We start from the raw sequence: 24,902 nt of genomic DNA, 5'->3' as shown, positions 1-24,902 counted from the left end.
CCGGATTCGTGATCAGCGACCCCGATTTACCCTAGTATGGGTATCCACTTTTTCTGTTAGATTTTGGCTGTCGGGCTGTGTTATTATTCATCAAGGCCCACCCGATTCGAGAATGAGCGAACCCTTCTTAGGCGAAGCTACCGAACGGCTTGATCGATTCACGCATCCGTATCATCGGACAAGGTAGGCCACGGCAGTCGCGAGATGAGTCTGCGTGAGTCGCGGCGTGCCCTATACCCTCTCGCTTACGATAACTCCACAGCCCCTGACTGATGAAAAAGTCTCGAAGACACTTGAATGCATGCGTGAATGTGGCCAAACTATTTAAGCCTGCTCCCTGTTCATGGCAAGTCAGACTAGTGCGTATGGTGATTACTGTCCCTTGATTATAAAGCTCTGTCAAATGTGGGCATTTTCCAGGCCATGGAATCGAGGTTGAATGGTCCCAGCGTCGGAAACTTGTACTCACGGTTCCGCATGTCGGATCATAGAGTTGAGCAATTTCACGAGGGTGGCGTAGGCAGCTGACTGCGCGATGGATTTGAGCCGTTTCCTGGTCGAACGCTTCAAATGAAACGACCTGGTGGTTTTCGAAACAGAGCATCGATGAATGAGCTTTCCTGCAGCTCGAACAGAGGAACGTCGAACAATCCTGGCATCGAGCGATCGCATGGTCCTTCAAAGTAATGGGAAAATAGTTCAGCGAGTTCCCGGAAAAACACTACTGGGAGTCGGGGGGATCCTCTCTAGATTCTGAAGACTTCATCACTGCATGGATGCGCTTTGTCGGATGCCAGTAATACCACCCGACACATCATGATATGGAGTGGCGTTTAAACATCGCGATTCATGTGCTCGACAGTAGAGGAGAGAGGGGAGTGTGATATCCACCGCTCCACGAGAATCTATTTCGAGGACATAGAAGCGGTCTCCTGAGCTCTTTGCGCGAAGCCCCCATCCTGTTGGATTAGGCAGATCGTTCTGAGCCCTGAAGACTGATGGAAGCCCATCATTCATGAGATGTAGATCAGTAAGTCGATGTCAGCACCATGATACACCTGCCAACTCTAGAGTACCGATCGGGGGAATTGATTTTCCTAGTTATAGAGATCGATGGACCTGTCGGAAAGGTAGCCATCGATATGGAGACTAGGTTCGGCACGAGAGTACAGCCGTAGCCACTGCTCGCTAATCAAGACTCACCTCGCTCTTGCAACTGGTGCAGATGACGCTTCTCCTACGAATGGCTTCAGCGTCCAAACGATTGATCAACACGTAGTCGAGCGGTAGACTTTTAAGACCTTGAGTGCATTCGGTTTCTGTATGGCACTTGGGGCAGGCGATCACTGCGTTGATGACTTGTCCGCGATTCGGTGATGAGCTCAGAGGACGTTGTTGTTTCCCCAAGCAAGCTTCACAGAACACGTGCAGACAATTAAGCACACGTGGAGGTTGGGTATACGGCTCCAGACAGACCCCGCACACGCCCTCACGAGTGGCGGATTCTTCTCCCTCCAGACCGTCTAGAAGGTCGTTCAGCACCAGGTCTTCGAGATCATCGACGTCTCCACCTTCTTTGTCATCGTTCTTCTCATCATTTTCGAAAGTCGCACCATCATTTTCAAAGTTGTCCGTGGCGAGCATTGGCGGGCCTCCTTCCCCGAATTTGAATTCCCGTATCCTGTATTCGTAGAGGTGGGCTCCATCGCCGTGGCGGGCATGCTTGCCTTCGCTTTCTCCGTCGTCAACGAAGAGATTCTCATAAGCTCCAGCATCCTTGTCCTCAGCCGCGATTGGCCGCTGCTCAGTGTTGGATTTCTTGCTCGCGATGATGGCACTGTTGCTGTTTTCGCGAGCGCCGTTAACGCCTGAGGTACCATCCGCTGAATCTGGGACTGCAGGTGGCGATGTGGGCGATCGGCGGCCCTCACCGTCGGCAGAGAACACGTCAAGCGCGGCGACGTTTTGACCAAGGGTGGAGGTCGAAGAGCAGCTGGACAGCTCCATCCGTAGTCCCCCTGAGACGCTTAGGCACTCAGTCATTAGATCATAGATTGGAAAGCAAGTTTCAGTCCGCAAGGGGGTAAAACGTGAACGAGAGACTTCCTCAACTCAGAAGAGTCCGAAATCCACTCGGAGATCTGAAGCAAAGAAAGACTCGTTTTAGATAACAGGCTCTTGCGCGAGCTGGAGCCGAAATCGATGGGATTTGAATGAAACTCTCTGCCATCAGCATATCTCGATCGACGCCACGAACTCCACCGGAAGGAGATCGTCATCGCGCATGATTCACTTCGATATCATCGACCCACGTGTCGCGAGCACGCTCGCGGGAACTTTCGTCCCGAACTCGTCACTACGCTTCCATTCCTACTCCCTCAATCGCGCGCACCATCGCATGCACAACGCTCCCGTAAATGTAGTCTGAGTATCAAGCACAGAGTCGTACTCCCAGGACTTCGTTCGAATTCATGTCCACTGGGGCGGTGATCTCGATACAGCCCAAGTACCTGCTCGCAAGAAGGCTTGGACGGCATTCACCGCTACGCAACAACGTAGAGGTATGACACGCCTCAGCTAACGGTTACCATGCGATGCTCGAAACATTGCATAGTCTTCGAACTGTTTCCGTGGAACATTCTCTAGGAGTCGTTCGGGTCCAACCTCTGGTCGAGAAGCTTGCCCAGCGTTCGTTATGCCGCAATATCACACGAGCAGAGGCGGCCAGCCACGAGGCTTAGCTAGAGGAGCAGTTCGTTTTCGCTGCAGTCGATACCTGATGACTATGAGCGCGTCCGTCGTCCTGGTTCAGCTCACCTAGAAGCAGCAGAGTCCTGCAGGATGTCAGAGAGCAACGCTGATTTCGTTGCTCGTTTCGTGATTACTAATACAAAAAAAACATCACAACGCAGCTTCGGTAAAAGAGAAGACTGCCCTCTGTCTCTGGCATGGCGTCTTCGAAGAGCACACTGCTCTTACTGCTTGGTCCGCCATTTTAGGTAGGCGCCAAAATCCGAATTCGCTGGCGACGTAAGGTGCGCTGTCGCTCATAGGCGATCGATTCACTGTTCATCGGGACGCCGATAACGAGCTCGAATGCGGATCGGCCGGATTCACTTTGATTCTAGGACCAAATTGAATACGGGGCCCGGTACGTATTTGCGGTATGAGGCGTTGCTTCAGCTCATCGAGCAGAGAGCTCGGTAACGTTTAGGCTCAAAGTTGGTCCCCGGTCGGCGAAGTCGAGAGCTGCCTGGACTTTCCTCTATGCGGATGAGCCGAGAACCACGATTCGGAAGCAACTCATGAGAATGTTTACCTTGAATGTCCGGAACCTTCTCCGCAGAGTGATCGCGCTGTTCACAAATCGGATCGGTCTTCACAACGATGGGCTCGAGCAGAGAGCATGGGACCTAGATCCCCACCGAGAGTCTCCGCTGAACGCTTCGATTGCGTAGCTCACGAGGTACACGGAGCCCGATGAGTCTCGAAAGTATCTGGGAAATCTCACGAGGCGCATACATGCAATGAACCCTCAGTGAGAGAGTCCGACGTTGGACGTTTCATCGGAGAGATGCATCTGGCATCTTCAAGAAGACGCGACTCAAGATTCGAAACAAAAGCAGTCACCCCCTCTGCTTCTTCTGGATTGGGCGGCAAAACCGAATTCACCGCACTTCTTCAGACCCGAGCTTAGCTCGCCGCGGAATCCAAGCTCAATAACTTTTCGCCAGTTCCCATATCTTATGTTATGTCAGACGCTTCGGATTCAGATACTATTTCTAAGTAAGAGGAAAAAGGGGTCTTTATCATCGAATGCCGCCTCAACCCGGGTTTCGACGGTTTCTAGATATATAAAGAAAAAACTTTTATAAAGCAAACAATCGAATATCAGCTCAGGTCTTTCGTGCGTAGAATGTTCGGAGGTATTTCCCTCGTCTTTCAATGTTTGTGACTCAGGATTTATGATGAACCGGACGCTCGAAACGTTTTGGCGGTAAAATCCTGAATCAGGGCACACAGCTCATCGGGAAATCAGGGGAGCTCATCCAGTTGAGAAGACTCGACTGTACCGCGCTCTTCCTGAATGTAGGGCATATCCGTCTTCTTCAAGGGTGACTATCTCTGGGGAGTACCCGTGTTATATCAGAGTTTCCATAGACTTCCGCCATCTAGCCGCCGGAAGTCAGACCAGTGGCCTTTCCTGTTGGAGCAGGCGTTCCCACGCATTTCCTGAGGAGGCGCCTTGATCGATTCCGCCCCCTCCTCGAGTGGGGTGTTTGTCAAACGTGATGACAATTAAGTTGATGGCGATCCAGAAGAGAACTTGTATCTGGCAGGAGTACTCCCGATGACAGCGCGCCCGATCAGTAACTCCGAAGATTCGGAGCGAGCGCTGACCCAAGGCGAAGTCCTCCCCCCGGAGGTTCGCAGACCGCTCGTCTGTTGGAGGGTACCCTGTACGAGGGAAGGAAGATTCAGGATCTCCAGGTCGACGCATGGGTACACGTCACGGAACTGCCGACCTCCGGCTCAGCCCAAGCTTGGGTGGAAGCTTCTCTACGACGGATCGTTCCGTACGACTCCGTATCGCGATCCAAAGCACGCCGACGGATATTCGGACGAGGAACGAATGCTCTACGACGCCGTCGGGAAGTCTGCAGAGCGCTCATCGCTGCGCCCCGTTGTCGGGGGGCTTGTTTGGAGCAAAGTTCGCTCCGCCGGAGCCGGGTTTAGGGAGCGTCCTCGTCGCCCTGGATCCTCCTCTTCTAGGAACCTGCTTCATGTAGTGTCATCGGATATCCTGATGCGTGTCATAAAAACGATGGAGGAACATCCGAATCGAGGCGAGAACGACTGAAACCTCTCATGAACTACAATAGGGAAGGTCCTCTCATACAATCGGGGTGAATTTCATCATTGACACCCGCACCTGCACATCTTGTTTTCTAGCGTCGTGCTGGAGCTTCAGTCGATCACTCCTGAACGGAACTCCACAATATTCCTCGCAACCCACGTGAAGTACGACTTTATCGCGGAGTTCTTGTGGGGTCTCCGAGGGTCCGTTCCGTGCTGGGCTGCGCACTCTATCGCAGATTCCTCCGAGCATTCCCCGAGGATCCGGACTTCGTCGGGAGAGAGGATTCAGCCCGAAGAAGCAGAGGATTCGTCGCGATACAAACCAGCACGGTTTGGCACTTCCACATACTGACCAAGGAGGAGCGATGTCAAGCAATCTCGAAAAAGTTGATGCTCACCGCGGGAGATGTCTCCAAACGAGGATCATTGGCCCTCAGAGATCTAACCCCAGGATTGCGCTTCTTGAGCGGCAGACTCCCGCCGAAGCGCCTTCAAATGAATAAATCCGCTCGTTGGGTCGAGGGACCCGCCCTGGGGTGAGGATCGAATCGAGTACGCATCGATTGTCATCTCTAAGATATTTCTGATTTCATTGGTGCTGAGCAGAGATGCAGATGGGTTTCTGGCTTCGCAGCGGGAGTGAAGCCTCTTAATAGAGCCGTGTCGATGTCCCGGCTACCCTTCTCACAGGCGGTGAAAATAAACGTATACTAATGAACACAGAAACCATTGATGATACGAAACCGTTACGGGGGAAATTCGAATTTCGCATCGTTCTCGATACCGAGGGAGGCGACTCGGAGTTGGCTCATCCCCTGTTGTGAGGCATCTTTTTCGGAGCGTGAACCAGGAGATAATCCGCGGGATACGATGGGAGTCCCATCATGTGACACAAGGCGCTCAGAATTCCAGCTCCGACATCGCCGTCTCTCATACCGCCGCATCACTGAATCATCTTTTTTCATCGTAACTTACTAATCAATTACACTATCTCCTCACAGAGTAACGGATTCTGGCGAATCCTAACCACAGACATAGTCGGTGATTCCCTGAAGAAACGCTACTTAGTCGATTGCGCCTGTGACCAGCAGTATGTCATCGTCTGCATAGTTCACAGTTTCATTACGAATGGAGGGCGTTTTATTGTTCATGGTGACATGGTGATGTCCTCCTCATGATTCATGATGCGTTGCTATGGTGATTACAATCCGATTTCTCCATCTCTCTCGTTGGAGACATACGTGTGTAGTTCAAAGCGATGAGGTCAACGAGATTTTTCACGGCGCTTCTTTTTCTTTTCTTTTTAAGTTTCCGGTCGCGCTTCCGCTCCAATTTCTCGAGTTTTTTCAACAACTCTTTCTTCTGTTTCAGGGTCAAATCCTCCAGCATCTGCTCTTCATGTTTGCGATCCTGCATTCTGCCTTCCCTTTCCAGTTTGTGAGTTTCCAAGTCGACGTCTCTTGCTGTAAATCAATGGAGAGGAGAATCAGGCGGCTTTATCTCAGGAACGCAACTTAATTCAGAACTCTTTCGCGAAAGCAAGTGTTTGTGGAGCTCTCTCATACACGCTCCGATTGACTCACATAGAGCGCTGCGCTTCAAACGCAAACCCTGTTCTTCCTGCATCATCAGCATTAATTCGATAGGATCGCGGGAATCTTCCTTCTTCTCACGAACTCCCTGTGACTGGAAAGAATGGCAATTTTCTTCACCGAATCCGGAGTCTCAAGGGGCCCATGAATGACATACGCTAGAAGTCTCGCTTTCAGAGCGCACAGAGATGATGATGGCGTTCCCTTACTTCCCCGAATAATCGACATTCTCTATCGGTGTTGATGTGTCCCCATTTTCCGCACTTGAGACATTTAACATTCCTAACTTGAATGCCGAATGGTTGATCCCTTATCTCTTCGTTACCTGCGCAAATAAAGGGTTGCGAATTCACTCCAGGCATCCGCGGGACGTACTTCAGTTTCACGATCGGGGATTCTTATCATGACGTGCGACTCTTCCACGAAATTTGGACGATCACGCACCTTTGGCCCAACTTTCTCTTGGAGCTTGGTACTTTCGCTGCCACTCGAAACGAGGTTCCTCTTTCGAAGTTTCCTTCTCTTCTCGGCGGAGACCCGGTGGCGCATCGTACATGAAGTTGAGCGACAACTTGTCTTTCGATTCCGTCGACACCATGGACCTGGAAGATGAGATATTCGATATCGGATTCCGAAAGGCAAACTCTGCAGAAATCTTCCAGAGACGGACACTGAGAGTAAGATACCGATTATTGTAGAGATTCTGCTCCTTGTCGTATTGAGATTTGAGTTCTTCTTGTTTCTTCTTCTCTGCGTCAGCAGCTTGTTCCGCCATCCAGACCTGCAGATATGGCGGTCATTGGACTTCCGTGAGGCTTCTCACAAAATGTCTGTCTCGAACGAGACATCAGTAACAAGAAACATTTCGCGGCGATGCTTACCCGTTTCAGATTCTCTCTGGAGGAGGGATGGAAATCCTTCTTGCACATGAAGTTATTGTAGCCTTTGCCCATTTTTGAGTCTCGTAGTGGCTTCGGAGTCGCCTTGCACTATGGTGGATGACACTGTCCGATTCCGTCGGAACCGTCTTCTCCCGCCAGCCGTATAACGTATGGAGCGTGTCTCAACAAACTATCTGATGCCTCATAAATCCAAGTTGGTCGTCGGGAGCCTCTCGGTAGTCGTCGTGAGTTCTCTGAGCAGACCATAGAATCATACACTCCATATGATGGAAGGATTGAAAACATGCGCCCTCACCCCTACGGGTAGATGATGATGCTGATCCTTGCTTGATGCGGTCGCGAGTCTCGAATGGCGATCATCCTCCCGGAAGGATGACCAAGGGTCCTGCGGCCTGCGGCCCGATCTCTCGATACACCGGATATGCTTGGTGCTTGCCTGAAAATTTCTGATTTTGAGCTGCTTCGGTCCATCCTTAGCTTGCAGCATGAAGCTCTTCAGGGAGGAGAGAGCCCCCCCACTCCGAACAATGAGAGGCTAGGGAGTGTTCGCCGACAAATGAACTATGCGGAGCTTGAATCTCGACGACGGTTCTCCGTGTGTTGACCGTCCGGGTACGAGTCGTGGGAGACACTATCATTTGTTCCAGGAGCTCGGTATCGAGAATACTCTGAAGGATGCTGGCTCGGACTCCAACAATCGATTTTCCCGTGACGTTTCTCTTCATGACGGCGTTTCTCTGACATCACTTCCCGACTGTCGCCTACTGCTCACCGGCGGGTCTCTCTCCAAATACGGTTTGGGGTCACTCTCGGTCTTTCTTAATGTATAAATGTATCGATTTCATCGTGAAGTCTGTTGGGAGCCTCGACCTGGCGGCTGGAATATCATAAGATTTATGGTGGACGCCCGAGCTCGAACGTCAATCTAACTTCATATTCAGACCCCGATCCCCAGGGACTCAGCGAATACCGCCCCAATGTCCATTCCCCGAATGGCTAGCTGAGATTTCGATGCCACTGGATAGCGTCATGAACCCGATCAGCTGCATGGAGTTCACCTGCATGGGATGTCCTTCTCTGCATTTCTTGGATGCCTCGGCTCTAGATGTCAATATCGCGGGAATCGAAGGATCGCTTGCAACGTACAGCTACCGCATTGCAGAAGTACTTGTGCGCGCGCAGCCCCATCGGGTACGAGTCCATCAGGACATTCTACACATAATTTTTACCCCAAACCCATTACCCTATAACACACATCTATTTTTCCTACTCATTACATACTGTTCGTGCGCGCCGAAGAAGTATTATATTTGTGCGCGCGCAGCCGCATCGGCAAAGACTCCATCAGGACCCTCCATACTGGAGAGGGGGAGAGCTCTGGAGCAGCACCTGCAGCAGAGACAGCAACCGCTGACGGAGGATATCAGAGTGTGTCCGCCGATTCCCACGACCCTCTCCCGAATGTCCCTCCAGTCAGACTGGAAACAGGACTCGGTGCTTCCGTCGACGCAGGCGACGTGAGACATGGCTCCAGCCGGCGCTCAGTCACACCGTCCCTACGTTAGAGCGGTTCAGTGCGCGAACAAGCAATGCGCAGGGTTGATCCGAGTCGTGAATCAATCGGAACTCCGGGGATAGATGTTGTGAAAAACTCGGCGTCGCTGTACGGATAATCTACGGAAAACCTCCGTGGATGGTCTATTGGAATGCGATTTCCGAAGACGCGGGTCGCTTGCTCGGCTCCGCAGTTGTGGAGAGCGCTCGTCGTCGCCCTCGTTCTGGTGATATCCGTGCTACAGGTTGTACATATCACTCTACTCAGCCGACTAGAAGCCAGGAGGACTCGAGGCGAAGAGAAAAAAATTCCAAGAATTCAGCAGGCTCGATATCGGTGAGCATCGCACTCCCCAAGTTCCAGTCGAGTGCGTGAATTGTGAATTCCCTCGAGACTTTCCCCAAACCTGGGAGACCTGTGTTTTTATCACTATCCCAGACGCGAGGGCAGAAGTTCTGGAGCACTCGGTTCATCCAATAATATCTAAAGATCCATAAGGAAAGAGAACGCTCCCGGAGACTCTGAAGTGTCCTCCGGGTCCGAGAGTTCTCGATGCGCCTCGGCTCAGTCAGCCTCGTCTCAGTCAGCCTCGTCTCACGCTTCAGAATGGGGGTCGAATTCTGAGCGAGCGAGCGCAGAGTCGGGATTTGCGCGATTAGAATCAGATAATCTGACGCTCGGAGGGACTAATGGTGTGAAGGACGTTTTCATCCATCTCCGGCGAAGAGTTCCAAGTGATGCGCCGGAGAGTACCATATAAAAGTCATTTCCCACTTACATGACCGGCACAGCTGCTTCAAGGCCAGGAGATAGTCAGACGGTTCTTTTGACAGCCTCGTCTCGTCTTTGCGGAGCTTGTTTACTTTGTGTTATCATCGACTCGGCGATTGAGCTCGGCTGAACCTTCTGCCCAAGCGATACTGGTGCGCATCGCTTGGGTCTGACCGAGTGAGTCCCTTGTCGACAAACTCTGGCCATTTCCATTGCCGGTGATTTTGAGGTGCCATCGTCACATGTATACCTTCGTCTGAGAGATGTCGTTCGGTCATGTGTAGCAGCTCGGACCGACGTTCGTCCACCCTATATGGAGCGTGTGGGGGAAGCTCGCGCATTTCGACGATCGGAATGCATCGACTGGAATGTCATCGATTCAGATATATTTTCTCATTCAAGGATACGGCGAGCTATGGGCTGGTGGAAGCCAATGAGGATCGAGCTCGAATGCAACGTTTGATAGAGGACTCAAACCTCCTCGATGCATCCGGAGAGTATAGCATCGTCAATCAACTCCAGGACGCATCGTCCGGTCACGTCATGCATCCAGCACAGAGGGGAGGCCGAGGAAAGAGCCCGGGTCCTTCGGAGCAAAAGGGTGAGACAGATGTTTGACTTCACAGACGGGAGCTCACATCGCTAGATCAATCTGCTCGGGCAGTAATATTATGAATTCGCCGGCAGGATCCTGTCGATCAGTAGTCAAAATTTGGGCAGGGAGTACAACGACATGGAGCTGTAGGTAGGATGGGACCTTACCCTGCCAGGGCTTAGGCGACCTCTCCCATACGAAGATCGTGGTCAGAGGGCTGGCCGAGGTGACCGTTCTTCGTCTCGCATCCGGACGAATTGCCAGAAACATCAACGGTTTTCGATTCCGAGCCAACTCCACCGATGGTCGTTCCGTCGATTCAACCGGAACTCGTCATCGATGGCGGATCGCCCCAAGCTTTGCCGAACTCCGAAAGTGATCTTCTTCCAGGAACAGCGGATGTCACCCTTGTGACCCAGACAACTTTAAATCATCTCGGACATATCGAATCACTCGCCGGTGGATGGGGTGGCCCTCTGTCGGTGGCCATTTTCGCTACTGATCTTCCGGATGTCGTCGAAGCTATTATCCAATTGCGCACTTGCTCTTCCCAAGTAAGGTACGGATGGACTAACACACCAGATACAACTCGGGGGAATCGCTCGCAGAACGTTGAGAGCGAGGTATGACGTTATCACTCGCTGTCTCAGTCTCCGATCTCCGGCTGTTTAGTATGAGGAGCTCGACGGGATCACATCCCGTGATCTCCGCGGCGTAACTATTGGTGGATATGTTTAGGATATCCGGCAGTCCTCGAAATTCTCAGCCGTGGCTAGCCGCAGCGCACCATCTAGGTTCAGAAAAGGCCAAGGCGTAGTTGAGACTCGCGCTCTCTCTGAATCGGCAGGGATGCATTTCAAGGGTTATCGGTGGTTGCCTGGCCATTTTGCCGCTGAACGTCTCTGATGCATACCATTGTCCAATGCATACGATAGCTGGTAGAAGCCTCTTATCGAAAATGTATTTAGAAGGTCCTGGCTCTCATTCCTTTTCTTTCGCAGACATAATGTGAGTTTCCACCTGGTTTATCCGCTGCGTTCGAAGTCTCTCTCGGGTCATGTCCATCCGAGTGGGGCGTCTTACTTGAAGGATGGCGGATGCGCCACTCTTGTCGAGCGGCTCAGTGATCTCTCTCGGAAAACGAATTATGATCACGGGGACGAATTCCCCGTGAACCTCTTACGGAACGTTGGACGGAAAAACTCGAGAACGCAGTTCGTTTTCGTAGTTGACGTCGACCTCAAAGTCAATGCAGGTTAGTCGGAATTTCGACAAATTGAGCTTCCGGCGGTCCACGACCAGGGTGAGACGGGTAGGTGCCGAAGCTGCATCCCCAAGAGTGCCGCTCTCGATCTGGCGACCGGGAAGGTGAAAATTCAGTTGGCGCAGTCAGTCTTATGAGAATTGACGAGTTCGGTATTGGAGTCAGGTCTCGAATTAATTTGAATATTCCTATTGCAGGTCTCCGCGACGCGTTTGTACATTTCGCCAGAGTGAACTCTTTATTTACACAACAGTACGCCGAAGGTCCTAACGAAGTTTTTGTAGTGCCAGCTTTCGAGGCGCTCGAAACCATTCAAATGCCAAAGGATAAATATGAGCTGGTAGATCTCCTTAGCAATAATCAGGCTCGTCCATTTTACACCGAGTTGTGTCACAAGTGCCACAAGCACACTGACTACGAAACATGGCTTAAAGCGCCTGTTGACGGGAACCGTCTCGAAGTCCTGTATCACGTCACGTGGAAAGACCCCTGGGAGCCTTTCTATTTCGCGCATAATTCTGCACCGCTCTATGATGAGCGTTTCCGACAGTATGGATTCAATCGAATCAGTCAGGCATGTGAACTTCACGTGGCTGGCTATACATTCGCTGTTTTGAATAATGCTTTCCTCATACACCGTGGTCTCAAGTTGCCAAGCTCATTTCATGCTGAGAAGAATAGAGATTTGGAGAGAAATCGTCAGAATTTCAGACAGTTCAAGAACGAGTTGAAGAGTAAATACAAAGACTCTCCGCGGAGATGCTATTGAGCTGTTGTATGTAGACAAACGTCTTCCTCCTCCTAGAATCGGGCGTTGGTGTCCGCTTTTTCCCAAGCTTTGAGTGAAAAACATCGCTGCGGAACATTACCATTGTAGTACGTGCTTCAGCTCGAGTAGGTAGGTCTGACAGATATCCAGCAACACTAGATCTACATGTACACTCCCTATGAGTTCTCCAAAACGGAATGAGAGCACCCCTTCAGGCACGATGACCATGATATGTCATCATTGTGATCATGGATGGAGTGCACTCTCAGAGTATGCTCTGGGTAGAGAACCGAATCACCGCTAGGTAGAACGATGAGGGGGAAGAAGGGATGTTGGGTTTCGAGTCACCAATCGGGGACCTTCGCAGAGCATGCTTGAGAGTCCGACTTCGATCTCTGTAGTTTTGTTTATACGCTGAGGAAACTGTACATTCAGTATCTTACATTTCTTCTACTCTGATAAATAATCCTTGGATGGATATGGCTTCGTGAAACTTCCAATGAAGCCTCGCTCGAGGTCCCCACCCCCAAAAAATGTCCTCGGAGTCCGAATGATCTGTCGCAGTGACGCGGAAATCGGAGCTTCAATACCTGGCTATCGACTCGATTTCGGTGAACCGCTGGGACGACTCTATACCATGTGGGCCGGCTGGGGGATCGGCACCTCTCCGGGGAGACCTATGGCATATCGTATTCGGTTCGTATCGATCCTCATGTCGTATATTTGCCAAAATAAATCGTTTTTAGACACGACAATGATCCCTCGTTCCATAGGTGGAATTTCGCTCGGACTCCAATGCGGAGTTCTCCACCAAAATAGAACTTAGAACCGAGCAGCGGACAAAAACTTGTATAATAATACATCATGTGGATAACCTATGATATTCGCAGACTAACGCTTCCAGAGCGTGGCTTCCTCTCCTTGCGACAGCAATCGGGCTGCATTTCCAAATCTCTTTCATCGAGTTACACCTGAGATCTCACCGGCGATGAGCGTGTGTGATAGATTTGCAGAGATGTCGAATCCTGAGACAGCATTCAGCTCCCTTTGCGGCAGCCAGCATCCTCGTGTGATCGGACGCCTGCGAATAGGTTCCCTCCGAGACCGGACACAGTCTCGAGCTTTCCGGGGACGCCCTTGCATTCCCCTTCGTTGCTCTCCAAGTGGATGCGACCTCGAATCCACAGGCCTTGTCGGCTATGGCAGAATCAGGACACTTGACTAGGACATTCGACAAGAGTCGCAAAGCATGAAGATTATCTCATCGACGCCGAGCTCCCCCGATATCAGAGGCCGTGATTTTTTTCCGGATTCAACTGCACAAGTAATATTGTCAGAGATAATCGATATTAAGATTCCTGGCCTGGGACTCAAAACTGGGTCAAGTCTCGAGGACTCACCAATTCGGTCTTCTTAAGTATTCTTACGCCGACCGATGGTATAATAGAATGAGTACCGCTCCACGGCCGGGTCCAGCCAGGCAGCGGCGATTCTAGGAAAACTCAATGAGAATATAGGAGCAGAGCTTTATTCCATCGATACTGTTGCTCTAAACGAGCTCGATAACAGATTCCTTCGACTAATCAATCAGCTCAGAACATTTCAAGCCCTTTCAAAATCGTTATTCAGATTGAGGATGGGGACGCCGACCGTCAGGCGAGCCCTTCTCTAGCCGCTGGGCATCGCATCCTGGTATGTACAAAACTTACACTTCGTTCAGCGGTTTCACGTCATACACAGAGAGGGTATTCGGGTACAGCCGTCAGATGCCGCCTTGCGACGTAGATCAGGTCGATTTCAGAAGACTTCCCCGTCAGAAATCGACACCCTCTGGTCGGCGAGCGCGTCTGGTCGCCGAATTACCGAGCGACAACGCTCGGACTCCTGATTATCAAGTCAGAACAATGCTCACAATCGACGCAATAGCACGTGCGAAACTACTTCGAAGAGGACAAAAATCCGGAGTCCGATTCCACACGAAAGCTGTAGACGACCGTTTCCCAGAAGAGGAACTGAACAAGGTCTATTTTCTCGGAGAGGTTAGACGCAATCTTCCATAGACATCAGGAGGGGATTAACGTATTCGAAGCCTTCGAACTCCGATTGGTCGATTTTGCCGATAATTTTTCTGGAATATCAAGAATAGGGGTTCGTATCGGGAAATTTAAATAAATAGAATAAAATCGATCAAACTGAGTTCCCTCGCGGTTTACTCCGCTCCGGGCGAGCTTACGGATCATCGGGGGTGAAGCAAACCGGCTCCGACGTGAATTGCGGGTCAAAGTGTTCAAAATCGAAATCCGTATCGAGTTTCGGCTTGTAAGGGGGTGTCAGTTGCTTCTGTTCGAGGAGCTCCCAATTGATAGCTTTGAAAAACGGATGCATACGGATATCCGTGAAACCTGTGACGCTGTGACAGCCGAGCCTAAGATGAACGAGAAAAGTATGAAAGCCGAACGATGGGTTTCCCGAATCCAACGTAGAGACCTCAGGCAACAAATGTCAGGAAACTGCGACAATACCTCTCTGCTGGGTTTTTGTTGAGGAAACCTTTCAATACACTCTGCGCTTTGACGGAGATTGACCGTGGGATTCGGATGGTTTTTTCGAGGATGGCTTGGAATAAATAATCTTCGCAATTCTCATCCGGATTGTCCGATTGACCTGGAACGATCACAGACGGTCATGCCGGGATACAGAGAAGCGCTCCATTTTCGCGTCGTCGAACGATGTCAAGTCACAGCTGATTTTTTTGGGCGTCGCCGAAATTGGGATCTCACCTATGATATCAAAGGGCGAATGCCCCGCAAGCATTTCATACAGAAGTACTCCAAGCGCCCACCAATCGACGCTGAAGCGATAATCCACCCCACGGAGGATTTCCGGGGCTATGTAGTTCGGGGTTCCACAGAAAGTAGATGCGAAGTCATTCTCTCGCTTGATGCCTTCTTTACACATCCCGTAATCAGTTAGCTTGATGTGGCCCTCGTGATCCAAAAGCACGTTGTCTAACTTCAGATCTCTGGAGAAAGAAAATCGATGTGCCTTAGCGGGGAAGCTACATAGGTTGCAAAGCTGAGCGCAGACGTAGGGACCTTCATACTTCTGTTTTCCGCGAGTCCGACAAGAATCGACGCTGCACAAAGACCCAGAATGAGTAATCCGTGGTGCTTACCTGTATATTATCCCTCTTTCGTGTAGGAAATGTAGAGCCAATGAAATTTCGGCCGCATAGAATCTGGCATGATCCTCGTTGAGTTTTCGCATGCGCTGCATGTGGAACATGAGGTCTCCGCCCCTGACGAACTCGATGACGAAGAACAAGCGAGATTCATTTTGGAAACAGGAGTGCAGTCCCACGAGGAAGGGATAATTCGAAGCCGTTTCGAAAACATGCTTCTCAGTTTGTATCCAGTCTATGTCCTCATCGTCGTTAACCAGCGATTTCTTGATGATTTTCATTGCGTAGATCCTCTGAGTCGCTTTCAATTCGACCATCAGAACCTTGGCGTAGGAGCCGCGACCAATAACACGTATGAGTTCGAAGTCATTCAGCGAGTATTGACCCCGCACTCCGCCCTGCGCGTCGGGACGAACATCCTGTGAGATAGAGCATCCACAATCGGGAAATCGTTCACATGCTTTTGAGGTGGTAAAATTTCTGTCACGATCGGGTGGTAGCGTTCGACGCGCGAGCATGATCTTACGTTGATTGGGTCATCGATCTCTTGGGCATCTCCGCTATCATGAACGAGATGTCTCCTCTGACCCCTCGAGCCGGTCCCGGTCCGAGCCAGTCGGAGATCTAATCCTTCGTCGGGGATGGTATTGCCGTTCAGAACCTGATTGTCGTACCCTCCCACATCGTTTTTCCGATCACATTGGAGACGGATAGCCTTGTGACATTTCTTGTGAACCATCAGTTTACAATTCGTGCACTTGAAACCCTGCGGCAAAATTTGCGTTAGATTCGCTCGTGAATATCATCTGTGGGTCGCTGTGAGATGACAGTATAATTTCGCCATCATCGAGTCGTCGATTAGCGCGTAGCTTACTTGGCGTCCCAAGCCCCAAATTCTATCCATGCAATAAGTACAGAATGCTTTCCGATTGAAACGTTTAGCCTGGAAAATGTGCCCATTCACTAGGTATTGTTTCCTCCATCTCCGTGCGCCTCTCCGGTATATCGATTTATCTTCGCCGGGGCATGGCAGTCCCGGGTACGTCGGCACCGATGGGAACACTGGAAGAGGATACAGACTTCCCTTTAGCTGAAGGCAGGAGATTCACAAAACATCTCAGATGCAGGTCCGAGGCCGAATTCACATCCGATTCTCATCGGAAACGTCGCGGTCACGGTCTTTCCCCCGTGGAAACGACTCACTCAATTCGGTCGCACACTAACCGTGGATATTGATTTCGGAATCTTTGTTGACTTCGTACAAACGGATCGCCTCGTCGAGTTCTTCCTGATGTTCGATTGTACAGGGATCACCTGCGACGAATGATTAAGAACATCGGTCACAAATCCGATGCGACTTCTACGAACGATTCCAGTGATGACTGCACGAACCTTCTTCGTCGACCCATTTGACAGTGAACTGCTGCGTCTCCGAGAAACTGCACACCTCCCGCATGTCACTTTGAAAGCGTTCCAAGCTGATACCCGGTCCGATGTATTTGACGAAAACATCCCTGGAAACATTAACCGCAGGATTCGGCAGGAATTCGTTTTGGTTTCTGTGGTTCCTCGCTCGCTCGGACTGATTCTTCTCCCCGTGCCGCAGCGTAACCATAACACTCTCTGTCGTTACGGCACTTCGCACACTGCGATACGGCGCAAGGTTTCTCTCTGCTTCCCATGGCAATTCGACTCGGCTTGCCATCCCTATTTAGCGAAGGTGGAGGCTCTCCTATTCATCAGTAGTCGTGATGAGCGGGCTCCCGAGAGAGAACGGCCCCCCGATATTTAGAGAACTTCACTTCAAACCACAGGGAATCGCGAGCCATTTTGAGACTCGCGATGAATTATTAGCCCGGAGGATGATCTCCCACGCGCTCACACCACCCGATAGGTCGATCAGCCCTCGGAGGTCTGAGGGCTCCCGGGGGACGAGTCGAGGGAATCCAAGATCATCCACCGATGAATCACTCACCCATTATAAGCACATTTGAGACGTATCTCGTCGGTCCCACCTTCATTCTTCATGCTCGCCGGCATGATCCACGAAATAAAAGAATGCTCGCTCCTTCTCTGGATTCTCGACTCCGATTCCGCGGGGAGTTATCTTGCAGCGTGTCCCTTTTCTCAGTGTTCAGGATGCACAGCGATGGTGAACACAGGCGATGCCGGAGCTCCCTTCTCTCGAGAGCATCGACAGCGGCGACTATCAGGTCGACAAACGAATTACGCTCGCGACACCCGCGACAACCACCGACTTCTTAATGCTCTGATAGAGTAGCAGAAGGCTACGAAGATCACTGGATCCAGAGCAGCGGTGACGCGGTCAGCGGTAGCCGTAGCCGCCAGCTTCTCCTCCTCCTCTTTCCGTCTTAGGGAGGCTGTTTGGCGGCGACGGATTTACCTCGAGAGGAGAGCCGCTGGATTTCCGGATCGGAACTCACGGTCCTTCACTTCAATCCAACATTCCACCGAAGAATAGCGCATGACAAAGTTCCGCTCTAAGAGACCGGCGATCAGAGTCCGCTTTGGAAGCAGCGTATTCCAACAGGTACACATATTATCTGGTCGGAGACAATGATGTCAATGATCTCTGCCTGCGACCTGCGACCCGATCGTGATCGACGACGTCGTCGACGACCAATAAACCTTGCAGCGCATCCTGACGGCAGTGTGGCGAGCGCAAGTTCTAAGCATGAAAACGTCTGGGTTTGATCGGAGTTAGATGAGTCCTCTGCGTCAGGTTATTCATCCATTCTCCAAGCCTTATAACTTGGTGGGCCATTGCATGTGATGGAGCTAATGGTGTCTGGGAGGAATTATGCGGCTTATTCTGTCATTGGTATTCCGCGTGCGTAAATTGATAGATTTGCGTCCCCCTGATCCACCACTTAGGAGAACTACCCCGTCTTGCTCACAGAAATTCCGAGACAGAGGCGTAGTCCCCGGCTCGTTATGAGAGCGTGGACGCTCAGGAATCGATCTTTTTTGCGTCTGTTCACGGAGATCGAACCGGTCCTGTCAGAAACATCAGGGCTTGAAGATAGTGATAATAGAGCTCCTCCATTCTCCGGGCTTGGGCATGTTCCATATTTGCTCGGGCGCCGCGAGAGAGCTTCAAGAGGGACGACTGATAGATCCGACGAACTGGGACTACTTTTTTCGTAGTGCACTCCGTTGAGGAGCGCCCCGTAATTTTTGTCCTGTGCAGCATCAAAAACAAATGCATCTTTGAATGACTGGGCGGCGAGTCGGAATGCTGAATTATTAATCATGACAGGATCAAAGTTTCCCCTCACCGAGTACATCTGCGGTCATGATTTCTGGAGCTCATCGCTCGAGTTCCCGCCGACGGTGGCTAATCAACGCTAGGAGCACGTTGGTGGGCGCGCCTCAGCGCTGGACAGATTCCTCGTTCCTTCCATTGGGACATGAGGCAGTGATTCTCAGTAGAGCATTTGCGAGCTTCCGCTCGAAATGTTTCCCCGTTTCACTGCTACTCAATGAGTTTGTGTTCTTTGCCCCCTGATTTGCGCGGTGCGATGATAGTAGTCGGAGGCTCCGCGGTGGGAATTTCGGAGGAACAGAAGTGGAGAGATATCGCCGATATGATGGAGAGATATGGGATTCCGAAAGAAGGAAAAGGTTCGGGTCTCTCGCCGAATGCATCTGGTTTCACCATTATAAGATTCTGATCATCATAAGATCCGAATGTCGAATGTCCGTGGCCTGCTTGGCTGCTCATTAGGTATCCCGCGAAATTCATGCTTCAGTCTATTCCTGTATAGTATGTCGATAGGGAGTCAAGGATTCCGACCTCCCTTCTTCTGCTTGTCCCTTCAGCAATCCCTACAGTAGGGACAAGCAGAAGAACCCTCCCAGATCACCAGGCGAGTGGGAGTGAATCTCTACAGGTCGATCTCCCATTGGACTATTCGCATCTTTAAATTGATTATATCATTATATGACGCCATAGGTTCCGCATGTCCGACAGCTGATTCTCGACTGTTAAACGAATGACGACTGAAGGACTGTGGCTTCCCCAGAGGAAAGACTTCTCGCCTTGCGCGGTGCGGCTCCAGACCCTCGCTGATCTAGCAGGCCCAAAAAATCGGAGAATCCCGTATCGGGTTATCGTCGGGTCACCGAATAAACACGGTCGAGGCAGATCTCTCAGAGACACGGCAGACGACGCGATCACGAGCCTCAATCATCTGAGTTCGTGTAGGATTTCATATATGTGGAGACGAGATCGCTAGCAGCTCTCAGCTTATCGTTGAGGTCATCTGGGGCAACGATGCATGGAGGCATTGTTGGGTTCCACAAGAGAGACCGAACGAAGTTGGACAGAGCCTCAGGAGAGCGCTGTGCAGCAAGAATAAAAAGACATGAGTGAGATTGTGGGCAGAATCGCCCGGGAGTGCCCTCGGCAGGATTAGAGTAGAACTCATTAGAGTAGCCCATGTGCCGGGTTCCGCGCGACCAATGACGATGCGGCCAGATTTGGGAGCCCGAGCAGAGACCCTGATTCCAGCATGGGAAGGGGGCAGGCCTATGTGTTGAGACCGTCGCAATCCTGCCGAGTTCTCGAAGGAGTCCTCGGGATGCAACAGCTTCAGTGATGATGGTCGCGAAGGCCTTGGGGCAAAAACAGGAGTGCAGGATTATCATCCTCCGCATCTACGTTCCACGCATCTATCTGAAATTATGAAGAAGATGAATAATGACTGATAGCTATGGGCATCTCTCGCAGAAAAAGGCCTCCATATGAACGAGCTGTTTGTTTCCTTTCGAAGTGGAGAGGGTTGCTCGCTCGTCGAGAAGCAAGCACGTGGCTGCTAGCGACCACGGGAGCGAGATCGGGACAAGGTTAGTGTCGTTAGAAAATCTGAGCTCCCACCAAGCTTCGGGCGTAGATTGGCTCATTGTTTACCTGGAAGATCGGGATGTGATCTGAGCGGACACGTGCTCTCTTGTCGGTTCAATACACTCCTCGGATTCCGCAAGGAAAATGTTGGGTTCATGACCACCGCGGCAAGGGGTGTCCGAGGATCTGAGCTTTTCTGCTCGATGTCATCACGTCCGGGCAGTATCCATTACCTCCATCGAGAGAATGTCCGCTGCCAGGTCGCAACTCTAATAATCGGACACAACCCTGGGTAAATTTTCGGATTCGAATGCCGGCTCCAGAATACCACACGAGATCGATCAGGCGCTCGCGAGAGCATTTAGAGAAAATATAAGTAAGGGCGTACGGTGCGGCCTAGGCTGGCATCCCTAGAAGCTCATCCTTCGCTGGGTGAATGGATTGCCCGAGCATGGCTAGGGAGCTCCATCGATCGAGGGCGACTCCACGAGTTTCACAGTCCTACATATTCATACGGCGGATGGATGATAACATTGGCATTTTCTCCTCGTTCACGAGTCCTTACTAAGGCTGTGCGTTCTGTGCGATTCATATCCTCATGCATCCGAGCACTCCTTCCGCATGCATGAGAAGTGGCGCACGCAGCCGGTTCCTGCCGGCCGTCTACGGCCAACTGGTGTACGATAGAACGCTGGATCGATCTTGGATGTTCGATAGGAGCTTGTCGTGAGAGAGGAACCAAAGGGATGTGGTCATCTTTACAGGGCATCTATCATGGAGCTGAGATCTGATTCCGTCGCGACTGCAAAGGAACCAGCTGAGCCAAGAAAGAAGAAAATACGAGAATCAAAAAATCGTAAAAAGTACTGGAAGAAAGCTGACATAGAGGATGTCGAAGCTTTCTTGGAAGAGAAAAGGTTCGATGAGCGGGTCGGTGGGGATGTCTCATTGCGGAGCGACGTCGAGATTTATATGCTGGACAAGAGTGCGGACGCGATCGCGGAGAGGAAATTCCAGAAGAAGAGATCTGACATTTTGAAAGAGCCTCTGAAGTGTACTGAAGTTCTCCGGCAGCGATCGAAAGTCCCGGTACCATTGAGAACATGCAGAGGGAAACCCGAGGACGCCAAGAAGAGCCGCGTACATCTCGAGCGTGAGCGGAAAACAATTCAGAAACGAGTGGAGCAGTCTGAAAAGACGCTCAATGAACGGAAATCTGTCAGAGATGAGCGAGCTTCGAGGAATAATTGTCGAACCCTGAATTCCGAGACTCAAATCTACGATATCTGGCACGCTCCGGGATCCACTAGAGAGCTCGAGGGAACTGCGGCGAGGCATCGCGTGGACGTCCTGCAGGAGCCGGCAGATGCGGATTTTTTGGCCGATGATCAGCTCGCTTACTTCGCGAGAGTTACGCGCGCTTCAAGACCGAAGGTACCTTCTTTGAGGTACCGAAAACCTTCAGTGCTACCGGCTGTGGAGGTAGCGGAACCCGGTGCCAGTTACAAGCCAACTTTTGAGGTATGCAGCTGTGGAATTTACTGAATTCTGAATTGAACGGCACTCGATACTCTGGCCTCGGAGGAGCGAACGTCACAGTCGTGGAAGCCTGTGAGCTCGCTCATCGCCATTCTCATGTACTCTTCCAGGACCACCAAGCTCTGCTGTCGAAAGCGAATGAAGTGGAAGTGGGAAAATTGAAGAAAGAAGAACATCTTGAGCGCGTCTTGTTGAGTCTTTTCCCGACCAAAGAGAGAGCCAAAGCAATTCGTGTCCAGAACGAAGTTGACGAAGCAGCCGGAATTCTCTACTCGGACGATGACACGGAGGATCCCTCTGGGGATCTGGCCGATGCTTTGATAACAGGTGCCTATCTTCTCGTCAAAAATATACTGAGGCAGGCTTCAGATGAACTCTTCAAGAATCTAGCCACGATGCAAGCTCATTCCCGAGATTTGTTCCCCAGGCAATCCGCCGGTGCGCGCGGAAAACCGTAAAACACGGTTGCAGCGGAACAGACAGAAAGCGCACAGAGAGCGTGAAGCACTGACAGCGCAAAGGAAATCCGAGAAAAAAATCGATTCACAATTCGGTCGCATAGGAGTGTACAAGAAGGAGATCAAGAAGTCCAACCAAGCTACGCAGCTGAAAGTTCTCCGTAAGAAGCAGAAACAAATCGAAGCTCAAAGTCAACCCAAGAAGCTGGGACGTCAGAAGTTCTCCGCCCCGGACGTGAGTAGCGCGGCGGTTTCTCCGATCTCCGAACCCGAGAAATCTCCTCGATACGATTCTCGTACTTAAAAGCGATTCTCGTCTTCACGATTCTAGATTGAAATTAAGTTGACGGAGGAATTGGTGCCGACTTTGAGACAACTCAAGCCCGAGGGATCCCTGATGGTCGACAGAATGCGGTAAGGATTTCCACGTATCCCTTAATCAATTGGATCTCGACGGTCCTAGGTTCCTCCTTGTGGGCCGTCCCCAGATCGATCACGTTTGAATATTCCCAATTCACAGGTCACTCGAGAAACGCAATCTGATCGAGCCTCGACGCAAGACGATCCGGAAGAAAAAGTGGACGAAGACAGTTTACAAGAGACACTACAAAAAGGGTAACGAAGATATTCTCACAAATCCCGCGGCAGATCGATTGTCCTGAATTCGTTCATAAACATCGCTTCGGAAAACCTCGTCATTATTATCTGGTTTGAAGTTTGCCATCATCTCTGTTGCATATAGGAAGAGAGAAACTGAAGGAGGCATGAACACGGAAACAAAACCACGTCATGCAAGCCGAGAGAGATCAAGATGGGGCGGCTCACGCTTTCCACTAGATCACAGCACTTGGCTCATTACAAATCCGTGTCTCGGATTCCTTGGCGTCGGATTCCACGTACTGGAATTCCCACGTTGATCTCCAGACAGAGACAACCCCTCAGGAGACTGTTTTTCTCGTCGTCTTGTTTCCCAGTAGGGACCACAAGTGGTTATACAGAACAATCATCATTCTTGATCAATTATGCGATAGCTCAGGACAGAATTCTCGAGCTCGGATGACATTTTCTACGTCGATTCCATGAGAAACTTGAGAGACGACTTTTGTTTCGAAACTTACGGTCCGGGGTAATGCAGAGCCAATGGGGAATAGTGTATGCAGGCTAAATTTCCACCGACATCCTGAGGGCTAGATGATCATTTTTGATGACGTCGATGAACGCATGGACAAACGAGGCAGCGCTTCCGATCTGCCGATGCCGGAAAGGAAGTTAAGAGCAAATCGGAAGCTTTCTTCACGACACCCCCAGCGATTTTCGTCTTGGTACAATATTTTTGTGTGATACTGTCGCCATGTCTGGAAGAAAATCGCTCGATTGGTAAAAAGAGAGAATGCAAGATAGGTGTAGGAGGAGCTTGACATGCTTCTCATGACTCGTGTGTATATCTGCTCTCCCGACTATCACCGGCAAACCTTGCCTAATGTATATCTGGCGGTTTTCCTGCGAAAGAAGCGATGACTTCAGGGATGCAGATTGTGTGGTTCGCTCCCGCTAGGACGCTTCGGAATCCGGCTAGCGGGAGAACTTCAATGATTGAGAGCTAAGCATTCCTTGACGATGTCTCGAATCTAATCTTTCCTAAGTTTTGACATCGCAAAAGCCGGCTCTCCAGATTAACCTCTGAAGCAATTTTCAATTTTGTGAGAACGTGTGAGGTCTAAGAGCAGTGAACCTTGAAGAAGTTATCTGAAATAGCGCGACACAGATGGAGCGATCGTGCGAATACGACAACTCTTCTAGCTCGGAGCTCGGAACTCACCTCCCAACCTACGCCGCTCCGAAGCTCTGCACGGATCATACATCATGATGACTTTCACGATGTCTCCAAGTGGTAGGCGTTCTCCTAAAAGGGTCATCCTCAGAATCTCGTAACCCGTGCGGGATTCGAATGATAGGTAAACTTCCTCCGTCCAACTATTTCGTGAATTTTCGATCTAGTCGTCAAATGCTCACCTGGTGGGTAATCCTGGTTTTCGATCCTGTGCTGGAATGCAACATGGGTTTCGATCTGAGCCTCTATCGTCCTTGGAGGTCCATCGCCCCAAGGATAAGTGAATTTCGTATTTCCTCGAACAGCTTTGCACCCTGGTTCTAGATGCCTTGAGCGCATTGATGACCTCTCAGTGCTAATTTATTCTAGAAAACTTTCCTCGATCGCTCTGCTGTGTTCTCCTAGAGGGTGTAGCTCTTCTAGTGGGAAAGTCAATGTAATATCGTCGCGAATGAATTCCCGACATAGCTCCATCTCCCTCCGTTACGCTTTTGTTCTATCCCAATTGGATCCTCCATGTTCAGGATGGCCATCTGTCGTCCGGCATGGATTTTTATCAGTCGAAATACCTTATCTTAGTCTGGGCTTCTGTAGACCTTTGAGAAGAGCAGCCCTGTTCGCTGGTGACGATTTCGTTTGCCACCTTACTCTTACAACCAAGAGCGTACCCCCCTCCCTGCGTTATGGTCCGTCGATGTTCTATTTTCCAGAGCGTTTG

General features: G+C 50.8%; 5 protein-coding genes across 5 annotated transcripts in view; 2 read left to right on the top strand and 3 right to left on the bottom strand.

Annotated features, from left to right (window-relative positions):
• Positions 1-2,007, bottom strand: part of LOC100905601 (E3 ubiquitin-protein ligase meiotic P26) — a 5,876-nt gene extending 3,869 nt beyond the window's left edge. The window contains exons 1-2 of the mRNA XM_003737281.2: positions 1,204-2,007; positions 470-676 (exon numbers count right to left, since the gene is read on the bottom strand). Coding sequence (XP_003737329.1) covers positions 470-676; positions 1,204-2,007 — 1,011 coding nt within the window. The remainder of the gene's footprint in view (positions 1-469; positions 677-1,203) is intronic.
• A 3,994-nt stretch (positions 2,008-6,001) lies between these two features.
• Positions 6,002-7,594, bottom strand: LOC100905454 (corepressor interacting with RBPJ 1). The gene is made up of 6 exons (XM_003737280.2): positions 7,334-7,594; positions 7,139-7,233; positions 6,897-7,054; positions 6,662-6,777; positions 6,444-6,546; positions 6,002-6,323 (listed from the first exon to the last, which is right to left on the bottom strand). Exons 1-6 carry the CDS (start codon positions 7,403-7,405, stop codon positions 6,040-6,042), a joined length of 828 nt encoding a protein of 275 aa, XP_003737328.1. The 5' UTR covers positions 7,406-7,594; the 3' UTR covers positions 6,002-6,039.
• Positions 7,595-9,180: 1,586 nt separating this feature from the next.
• On the top strand, positions 9,181-13,022 carry LOC100905308 (beta-1,4-glucuronyltransferase 1). Its single transcript, XM_003737279.2, has 5 exons — positions 9,181-9,245; positions 10,083-10,281; positions 10,666-10,834; positions 11,277-11,530; positions 11,737-13,022. The coding sequence occupies exons 2-5, from the start codon at positions 10,131-10,133 to the stop codon at positions 12,306-12,308; spliced, it is 1,146 nt and encodes a 381-aa protein (XP_003737327.1). The 5' UTR covers positions 9,181-9,245; positions 10,083-10,130; the 3' UTR covers positions 12,309-13,022.
• A 796-nt stretch (positions 13,023-13,818) lies between these two features.
• On the bottom strand, positions 13,819-17,775 carry LOC100903531 (atypical protein kinase C). Its single transcript, XM_003737268.2, has 10 exons — positions 17,465-17,775; positions 16,882-17,003; positions 16,714-16,803; positions 16,364-16,551; positions 16,016-16,255; positions 15,484-15,908; positions 15,089-15,330; positions 14,831-14,972; positions 14,542-14,733; positions 13,819-14,436 (listed from the first exon to the last, which is right to left on the bottom strand). The coding sequence occupies exons 1-10, from the start codon at positions 17,527-17,529 to the stop codon at positions 14,349-14,351; spliced, it is 1,794 nt and encodes a 597-aa protein (XP_003737316.1). The 5' UTR covers positions 17,530-17,775; the 3' UTR covers positions 13,819-14,348.
• Positions 17,776-20,316: 2,541 nt separating this feature from the next.
• On the top strand, positions 20,317-23,042 carry LOC100905162 (ribosome biogenesis protein NOP53). The gene is made up of 6 exons (XM_003737278.1): positions 20,317-20,358; positions 21,121-21,877; positions 22,006-22,222; positions 22,323-22,588; positions 22,685-22,767; positions 22,874-23,042. The coding sequence occupies exons 2-6, from the start codon at positions 21,131-21,133 to the stop codon at positions 23,013-23,015; spliced, it is 1,455 nt and encodes a 484-aa protein (XP_003737326.1). The 5' UTR covers positions 20,317-20,358; positions 21,121-21,130; the 3' UTR covers positions 23,016-23,042.
• Positions 23,043-24,902: the final 1,860 nt, after the last annotated feature.

The sequence above is a fragment of the Galendromus occidentalis genome, unplaced genomic scaffold, assembly GCF_000255335.2.
Source record: "Galendromus occidentalis unplaced genomic scaffold, Mocc_1.1 scf7180000075422, whole genome shotgun sequence".
NCBI lineage: Eukaryota > Metazoa > Arthropoda > Arachnida > Mesostigmata > Phytoseiidae > Galendromus > Galendromus occidentalis.
Note: the sequence above shows the minus strand (reverse complement) of the source record. Positions and strands in the feature narration are given on the sequence as shown.